Source organism: Salmo trutta, chromosome 19 (assembly GCF_901001165.1).
Source record: "Salmo trutta chromosome 19, fSalTru1.1, whole genome shotgun sequence".
Taxonomy (NCBI): domain Eukaryota; kingdom Metazoa; phylum Chordata; class Actinopteri; order Salmoniformes; family Salmonidae; genus Salmo; species Salmo trutta.
In genome coordinates this window covers 52,258,973-52,269,323 of record NC_042975.1, presented here as the reverse complement: position 1 = coordinate 52,269,323, position 10,351 = coordinate 52,258,973, and the positions used below count along the sequence as shown (strand labels likewise).

At 42.1% G+C, this 10,351-nt stretch overlaps 1 protein-coding gene across 1 annotated transcript in view; it reads left to right on the top strand.

Moving 5' to 3' along the window:
- Positions 1 to 1,073: 1,073 nt before the first annotated feature.
- Positions 1,074 to 10,351, top strand: part of adamts15a (ADAM metallopeptidase with thrombospondin type 1 motif, 15a) — a 32,141-nt gene continuing 22,863 nt past the window's right edge. Inside the window, exon 1 of the mRNA XM_029701685.1 lies at positions 1,074 to 2,277. Coding sequence (XP_029557545.1) covers positions 1,330 to 2,277 — 948 coding nt within the window. The 5' untranslated portion in view covers positions 1,074 to 1,329. The remainder of the gene's footprint in view (positions 2,278 to 10,351) is intronic.

The window sequence follows — 10,351 nt, the reverse complement described above, 5'->3', positions numbered from 1 at the left end:
GTTAAGTAAAAGTACCCAACACATCACATTGTTTCACTTTGTCAAGGTTGTGTTGTATTATTATTTTCACAGTTCCATAGTAACATTAGGCAACTGTGTTACATTGTAGGCTATAAACTCGTGTTGAACTTGAATGGACTTTTCCCCAATGGTCTGATGAAGATGATTAGTATGGTGATTGTGATAGCTTGATTACTTTATAATCAGATATAGCCTATACCCTGTCTCAATTATACTACAGTGCATAGGCATGTAGCCCACTAGTTTCAGTTAATTATAACCCCCAAAAAGAATGTGTATATTGAGCACAAGGTTAAAATTATGCACACTATCCACGGCCACTGATGTTTGTCTCTGAGCTCGTCTGCCAATAAGATGACCATATTTGTATCATCAGTGGGTGTTGAAGCATAGCCTAACCCTAGATACATTTTACTAATTCACAAAGCCATGTTATAAAATGACATTTTGTAGAGTATAGGCACTGGCTAGTAAACATATGCAAACTATATCACTAATTTGGTGTTGTGCTACTTTGCTTTGAATGTTGCGTTGGATTCAGATGTGTATGGAGGCAGGCTGCGCGCTATGCACTGCATAGCATAGCATAGCACAGACCCAGCTCGAGGGGTAAGTGGACGGAAACCCTGTTTTTCGTGTGCTGCGCGGAAGTGGTGATGCTAATGCAGTACAGAGTTTCAAGTGGTCGCAGAGTAAACCTTGAACTGAGACGCATAACCAATGAGCTTTCCCGAGCGCCTCCCCAAAAACTCTGCTGTCATTAGTTACTGCAGCCACAAAGTCAAAATTGTCTATATCGTAAAAATTCATAGAAACAAAAATGTGCTTTATAGTCTTAATTTAAGGTTATGGTTAGGCATAAGGTTTGCAGTGGGGTTAAGGTTAGGGATACATTTAGGGTTAGGTTTAAAATCCGATTTTAAGAGAAATTGTAGAAATAGGCGGGGTTAAACCATAATTAAGACTTTGCGGCTGTGGTAACTAGTTACGACCCCAAAAACTCTGATTACAATTTCTCAATATTTAGGCTACTCATGACGCAAAAGCATAAAGTCCACAGAAGGCAGCAATCGGCTCAGCAGACAGGTAGATGATGGGAACGGGTCAGATACTGAAGGATTTTGCACTGAGCGGACTTGTAACTGCAATGTTTTAGAATAGCCTTCCATTCGCGCCTTGGATTATTCTCCGTTGTATCGATCACTGATTACGACTGCATTAGAGGGAACGCTTACGGCTCGTGCAGGCTATTTCTGTTGTTCATTTCAATTCCTGATCATTACATTAGGTTACTCAATAACATCAATCATGGTTATGTTCATAAGGACAATATTGCTCTATTGTTTCGTGATTCTACACTCCAGATCCGTTAATTGCATGGAGAGTGAAAGTGAACTTTGCTACCCCATTAGACTGGATGACAAACAATATGAGCATAATGTTTTTGACAACGGCGAGGATATTCTTACGGGGATAATTGTTCTTAAAATAAGCGCCTTCCAGCAGGAGCTAGTGCTTGATTTGCATCCAGATTCTAATTTCCTTTCCCGCACCGTCTCTGCCTCCAGTCCAGCTGCAAGCGGGGACCTGAGCAGGTGTTTTTACTCTGGTTATGTCAACTCAGACCGGCTCTCATACGCAGCGCTGAGTCTGTGCAAGGGCTTGCAAGGCGCATTCGGTTTCAAAGGCTGGGAATATTTCATCAACCCTGTCCACAATGACACCACTTCAGGAAATACCAGGAGCGCCGAGAGCGTGCATGTTATCCGGCGCCGTAGCAACGATAACTTCAATGGTAACTCGACCTCCAGGTGCGCGGTGGACACGGGTCTGAGTCCCGAGGTCGCCGCGTCTTTGGAGAAATACAAGCACTTATACAAAGGGCACAATGTGACTGAAACAATGTTAAAAGGTATCCAAGGTAGATCCAAGAGATTTGCCTCCATCCCCAGATACGTGGAGACGCTGGTTGTTGCTGATGAGTCCATGGCTAGTTTCCATGGAGATGACCTTAAACATTACCTCTTGACCCTCATGTCTGTGGCAGCTAGGCTCTACAAACACCCCAGTATTCTCAACTCCATCAACATTGTAGTTGTCAAGTTCATTGTGCTAACTGATGATGACAAAGGACCCAAAGTCTCAGGCAATGCAGCAATGACGCTGCGTAACTTCTGCACTTGGCAAAAAAAGATGAATAAGAATAATGACAAGCATCCAGAGTATTGGGATACTGCCATACTGTTCACCAAGCAGGTAAAGTTGAGCTTTATTCTGTCAACATGGGGTGCTCTCTCTCTGTCACCTTGCGATCACCATGGGAGCATGGGATGGCAGGTAGCTTATTGCAAAGGTGTTGGGGCAGTAACCGAAAGGTTGCTAGTTTGAATTCGACAAGATGAAAAATCTATGATCTATCAATCTCCCCTCTTAACCCTAATTGTTCCAGGGTCTCCGTCAATAATGGTTGATTCCTGCCTGTGACCCCACTCTCAGGGGGAGTTGCAATAAGCAAAAACACATTTCCATTTTACACCTCACACTTGTACATGCAGTGAAACTGGATAGATTTAAGCACCCTCTATTTTACCTTGGTTTGCAAATATATATGCATCTGTGCAATTAGAATTACTGTGTAATCTGCATGCAGAATGAGGATTATTGTGATGCATTGGACCATTGCAATAGTTTGAAAATGGGAATATAATTGAATGCACCACATAAGCAGTCTAATCCAGTCTATAATGCTGACCAGCATCTTCTATTAGTCATCAGTGAGCTATAGGCAATGTGTTTGTCTATGGTGTCATAGATGCCATATGATAGAACATGTGTCACAAGGAGGTATGGGAGCCTTGGCATAAATCCATGTAAACCCAATGGCACACGAGACATAGTCGTAGACGTAAAACTAGCTAAACCAACCCAACCCCAGGTCTCATAAAGTATACACTGACTTGATATATGCTTGTTCACAAATCACAATGCTTATTTATAAAAGGCTGGGTTCAGTGGGTTGTCCCTGCCCTTAAACATTAATTGATTTGCACTCAAACACACGTTCCACCTCTGATGAACTCTGAGACAATCCCCACCTGTTGGGAGGGAGAGGTAGACAGAGAGGAAGAGGGAGAGATGGGGAGAGAGAGAGGGAGGGAGAAGGAGTGGGAGATTAAGAGGGAGAGAGAAGGAGGGAGAGAGAGAGAGAGGGAGAAGGAGGGCCGCTCCCACAGCACAGTGTCGACAGACCAGACCACTCATTACTCACACAGCCAAACAACAAGACTCTACATGCCACGTGGCCAACCGGCTGGTCAGCCCTAACACTGAAGCAAGGTCAGGGATGGACATGGTCCAAGTTTACCATTACAACCAGAAATAATTACTGTCAGAGCAGAGTGGCAGTTACTTGTTTCTGTTTTGCTGACATATTTTCTTTTTGATTCATTTCTAAATTTCAGACAAGGTCAGAGTTGAAGTCCCTCCTTACATTCCAACCGTTATTAGAGAAGGTGTAGCTCTTTGACCCAAGAAGAGACATGTGAACACTCACTTCTCAGCCAAGTTTCAGACAGCCGTGATATGACAGACAGGCAGGCAGACAGACAGACAGACACAGACGTTATACAGTCCTCTGGTTTCCTTAGTAAAGCAGGTTGTCCACGGTTTACTGTCTTGAAGGTTGGCAAGCATTTAGTGGGGAGAGAGATTCAGACACCTCCAATAGTAGCAAGGAATACAGTTACCATGCAGTTAGCTACTGTAGTCTCAGAGCTTTCATGCAATAAATAGATTGTCAGAGCCAAACTTAATGTCAGTGCGGTGCTGTACTCAACCACCCTTACTTGGCAGATGTAATTTAAATAATTCCGGATAATGTCATATAGCACATTATGTCATGGCCAATCTCTTCATGACCAAGTCACTGTACTTTCCAGCAAACGTACTGAACATAATAATCCAATAGGAAATTTACCAATAAACTAATTCAACTAGCTTAGTTATTTGACCTGTGCTCTGTGACAAGGGAGTGTCAGTCAGTCCGTCAGTACCCCGAGGGATGCAGCAATCGGAAGTGTCTTGTTTTATGTGGACCTTCCCCACCCTGCCTTGCCTCCAGCTGTAAATGCTCTGGCTTGTCCCTCCCCACCTCCCCCTTCCCCCCCAGAAGATGCCTTGCCTGCTCCCCATTAAATATGCCCCTGGGGAAGATCACCATGAACATGTCAGAAATTCCCCTATCCTTCCCTCCCTCCCGCCACGTCTCTGGCCCACTTGTTTGCCCCCAGTCTGAAACCACAGCAGCACTAGAGGAGGGGGATCCTCGCAGCTGCAGCCAGCCGCAAGGGACAGGAGTCAGCACACCTCTCCTCTGCCTAGTGCACATTTCTCATCTGGGTTGTTGGCTCAGTTTTAGCTTTTTGATTTAGATCTGTTTGTGTGTATTTTCATTAATTCCTGCGTTTCTACCATGTGACCTCTACAGCGATTATTTTTTTTAACCTATCAACCTGTCACTCGTCAGGGTTGTTCACCTACACATATTGTGAAAATCATTCTGAAAATTGATGGGGAATTTATTGTCGAGTATTCAAAACACACTGGAGATTTTAAACAACTACACAATAACTACACTATTACACATCTTGTTGCTTTTTAATTTACCATAGTGGTTTCCAGTTGGCTAAACCTTACCTTTAACATAGCCCAACTTTATCGAGTCCCTCAGATTTACACCTAATAAAAGAGGCTTAGTAGCACTGGCAGTGTGGCGTGGCACAGTTGGCCATCATCAGTCACACGCTTTCCTCTCAAAACCCCAAAAGTGACAAAGAAGCCTTGCAAGTGATTTTAAGCACCACCATATGAGCCTGTCATCCTAAAACCACTAAATATAAACAGTCTCACGCCAGGCTATAACCAAGTAATTACACATGAATAACATAACAGAGACTGACTGTTGTGTGTGTCAGCACATTCGCTGTGGTAAAGAGTGGCAAAGAGTGGCAAAAAATTTCAATATGGATCAGCATCACTATTAGAAAATTGAATGTGTCAGAATAATATCTCTCCAGGCGACACTTTGGTTGGCTTAGTTGGCAGCTGTATAGGGTGAATGTAGACTTGAAAAGTAATGTCAATGATAATAGGCCTAGTAGAAGTGGAGTAGATTGATAAAACCTAATTCAACAAGTTGGATGAATATGTTATCTCTAGAATTACACTCTGCAGTCATTGCCTTTGTCGTAATCTTGGTAACCATACAGACCATTGGCAACAGGATTTGTTTTGACCACTGAGATACTATGCAGTTCTGTGAGGTAAAACCTTCCAAAGCATGGGCTTGGGCTCATCATTTAAAAGATACTGTCATGGGGACTTGTAAAGGAAGTGGGAGAAAGAAAGACTTGAAACAATCAGTTTCAGTTTAAATTTAGCTCCCTCAGGCATTCAGATTATTCCTCATGACAAATGAGTCTTAATGTTCCTGAACATTGGAGTGGACGTGAAAGACTAACATATCTCACCTTCAGCTGTGAAGCTGTCATTATGAGACCCAATACTCCCAACGGGCCCTTACAACTACCACACAGCAGACCCTTGTGTGAGCTAATTTCTTTACTGTCTTTCATTGGCAGTAATCCTAACTTCCTCCTCTCACCCCACTCCCACTCTCTCTCGAGCTCTCCTTTCCATTTCCACTCGTTTCTGTCTATAATAATAACAAGTCTGATTAAACATGTTAAAGCTGAGTTGTGGTGGACACTGGTATGTAGTCTGTGACTCAGAGAGAGAGAAAGAGAGGAGGGGGAGAGTGGGAGAACTAGAGAGAAAAAGAGAGGGAGAAAGCGAGAGAGCGAGAGAGAGGGGGGAGAGTGGGAGAAAGTAGACAAATTGAGAGGGAGTTGGAGTGAGATAGAGGCAGAGAGGAAGAGAGAGAAATGGAAAGAGAAGGAGGGGGAATGCACACATGGAACAGTTTGGATGTTATAAAAGCCTAATGAAAGTCTGCTGTTTGTACCACCGGGTGCCAATTGGGTCAGTGTTGCTTGAGGAGAGGAGTCGTCTTTGACACAGTGAAAATGAATAGGTTTTGACAGACATGGGCTGGTGGTGATGCTGATGATGCACTTAGCTGACCTTGGTCCATAGCAGGAGACAGTCATAGGACACTTTCCATGCTTGTGGCATAGGCATTCTCATTCTAAATACCCAGAGGGCATGACATCACAGTGACGTAATTTCAATCAGTTTCTAACGCCATTTCAACCATTTTCCCCCAGTTGGTTAGGCACATTAGATTTAGACGCCTGTGAAAGGGTCTTGAAATGGTTTGCAATCAACAGCACAATGGCTTGAGTAAGGCACAGATTGCGCCTGATGTGATGTTTACTTATGCTGAGTTTAATGTACTATACTTATGTGTTTTATATAGACCACTCAGCTCTCACAGGGAGCCTCAGTTCTCCCCATGGCTCCTTCCTTACTGCTCTGCAGCTTGCTGAGATCGCACAGTAACGTCCACAGAATGTGCAGTGTATGTGAAAACCCCTTTTCCAAAAGATTAGTAATGGATTCTGACCATAAACCTGCCAGATTCATATTTCCCCAGAGAGGGCTGGATGGGAGAGTAACTCTACACTAAGTTTGCTATTAACTTCCATGATAGACAGATACACACCAGGGTAACAAGGGGGGAAGGACACACCTAGCTAAGTATTTCCAGATCTTATAAAACCCTTCCCGGTGATACTGGTGTATCAGACCAAGGTTTACAGTTGTCGCTGCAAGCTGCTGCAGTTGTTGTTGTGTAACTTGTTTAGTGCCTAGCCTAATTCTTTCTCGCTGTTGCTTTTTCAACATTTTGCAACAACATGTTGCTTTTGAATATGCCGCCAGGCCCCTACTAATCAGCCATTGGCTGATTGATTGAATCACTACAACTTTGATTGTTTCCCGGCCCTACTCTGTTCTGTTGCAATGCTGTGCAACAACATGTTGCTTTTGAATGTCCCTCCAGGCCCTACTGAGCCGTCACTATCAACATGACTTATGTTATGGAGGGGAGAGTATTTTTTTATTTAACCTTTATTTAACTAGGCAAGTCAGTTAACCTCTCTGGGCTATGTGGGACGCTAGCGTCCCACCTACGGGACACACTATTCAACAGCCAGTGAAATAGCAGGGCGCCAAATTCAAAACAACAAAAATCTCATAATTCAAATTTCTAAAACATGCAACTATTATATCCCATTTTAAAGATACACTTCTCGTTAATCCAACCACATTGTCCGATTTCAAAAAGGCTTTACGGCGAAAGCATAACATTAGATTATGTTAGGACAATGCCTAGACAAGAAAAACCACACAGCCATTTTCCAAGCAAGGAGAGGTGTCACAAAAACCAGAAATACAGCTAAAATTAATCACTAACCTTTGATGATCTTCATCAGATGGCACTCATAGGACTTCATGTTACACAATACATGTATGTTCAGATATCAAAACAAGCCATACAGATACCTGCCATTTTGGAGTCAACAGAAATGACAAAAATTACATTATAAATATTCACTTACCTTTGATGATCTTCATCGGAATGCACTCCCAGGAATCCCAGTTCCAGAATAAATGTTCGTTTTGTTCGATAAAGTTCATCTTTATGTCCAAATACCTCAATTTTGTTTGCGCGTTCAGTCGAGTAATCCAAATCCACTCTGGTCGCGCAGTGAGTTCAGACAAAAAGTCAAAAAAGTTATATTACAGTTCGTAGAAAAATGTCAAACGATGTATAGAATCAATCTTTAGGATGTTTTATCATAAATCTTCCATAATATTCCAACCGGACGATTCCTTTGTCTTCAGAAATGAAAAGGAACACAGCTAACTCTCAGCGTGGGCGATTGAGCTCATGTCATTTTCTCAGTCATCTGATTCCAATACCTCTTATTCTCTCCCCATTCACAGTAGAAGCATAAAACAACGTTCTAAAGACTGTTGACATCTAGTGGAAGCCGTAGGAAGTGCAAAATGACCCCATTGACACTGTATACTGGATAGGGAATCACTTGAAAAACTACAAACCTCAGATTTCCACACTTCCTGGTTGGATTTTTTTCTCAGGTTTGTGCCTGCCATATGAGTTCTGTTATACTCACAGACATCATTCAAACAGTTTTAGAAACTTCAGAGTGTTTTCTATCCAAACCTAAATATGCATATCCTACCTTCTAGGCCTGAGTAGCAGGCAGTTTACTACGGGCACGCTTTTCATCCGGACGTCAAATACTGCCCCCTACCCTGATGAAGTTAAGAACAAATTCTTATTTACAATGACAGCCTACCAGAGAACAGTTAACTGCCTTGTTCAGAACGACAGATTTTTACCTTGTCAGCTCAGGGATTCAATCCAGCAACCTTTTGGTTACTGGCCCAACGTTCTAACCACTAGGCTACTTGCCACCTCAAATCATACAAGGTCACCGAAAGCAGTGGGTCTTTTAATTATGATTAGTCAGGATTGGAACGATATTATTTGTCATTGTCATTAAACAGCTGGGTGAGTGAGTCCACACCGTGGAAAGATGGATAGGATGGAGAGTCAGGATCGGCAGTTGTGTTTGTGTGTGTGTGCGTGCGTGCGTGTCTGTTAAACAGCTGGGTGAGTGAGTCCACACCATGGAAAGATATGGCAGATGGCGGATGGGAAAAGTAGGTCATTGGCAGATGAAAACACAGCAGCTCATTGCAGTTTAGTATATTTTCTCATAGGCCTAGTGCAATCAAAAAATGTGATTGTCCTGTGTTTTATATATATTTCCACACTATGAGGTTGGAATAATAATATGAAATTGTGAATATCATGATAAGGGCCTTTTAGTGTAAGAGCTGTTTGAAAAGACAGCTAGTTCTCAGTTTTTCCCTCCCCACTCAGACCACTTCCAGACAGTCGTAGAAAAATGATTGCTTGAGAAATTACTCTTTTTGACCATTTTAATTGAAAAGAATCCCAGGTACTTTATTATTTGATATTGAGTTAAAACACACACACACACACACACACACACACACACACACACACACACACACACACACACACACACACACACACACACACACACACACACACACACACACACACACACACACACACACACACACATCTGGATTGGATTTTCATTGTCTAACAATTGTGGTATATACTGCAAATAATTTGTCACAGTACTTTAAGGCTTCAGTTTGGATATACTTTTAAATACCAGATCAAAGCTGAGAGGAACTTAGGGATTGATGGGCTTTTACTGTGTGTTTGTGGAAGATTCTACTCTAGTGTGCGCAGCCTGGCATCAGAGCAATACGAAACATACTTAATGTATTTCTGAGCACCTCCAAGATCTATGATACCTACTAATGGTCTAGTTAATTTAGACAGAAACAAAAGTAGGGAGATTGGTTGGGCGTAATCCGCGACCGTCTAGATATTTAAAGGTTGTGTGTTTAATTCACGTCGGGAACAACTGTATCATTTTAGCTAACCCTTCCCCTAACCTTTATTCTAAACTTTACCCAATTCACCTAAACTACTACTTAAATTCACCTTACCGTTGTTGTTTTAGTTCCCCTAACCTTTCATGTTATTTATCCTAACCTTTGTTGTTAGTTCCCCAAACCGCCAATGTAAATTCTCCCCGTAATTCTACTTTGTTGTTACACGCAACAATCAACCTGTCTCAGAGAAAGACATATAATACTATATGTCCTCCCAGATGTTTGATAACTTCCGTCATCCAATTCGTATGCTACTGTACGACCAGGTAAAACGTATGATACTATACGTCTTCTAATTTGTATGATATTGTACGACCGCTATTCCATTCATAATGTAACCCGACATAACGTAACATACTATATCATACTAAATTGAGTTTCACAGATTTACTTACAGAATAATACAAACTGGACAGAAAGGCATTGCTCCATGGGTTGTTTAGGTACTGCCTGGTTGTCATTGAGGCCTGTGATAATGAGGTCCAAATGGGTCCTCACTCACTAACATCCAATGTGTTTAAAACAGTGGGGTGCAGAAATATAGGTCAATTGGAAACTTTGCTACTTGGCAAAACAATTGGAGGCATTTACATTAACTCAAGTACAGGTAGATTGAATGTGTAGCGGGGGTTTCCAGAAAGCAATGCCTATTGGGAGAACTTGACACCGTATGGCAAGCCAAAGCAGATGTATTAGAATGGTTTGTCACAGCATAATGATATTACTCACAACATCTGCTAACCATGTGTATGTGACAAATAACATTTGATTTGATGACACA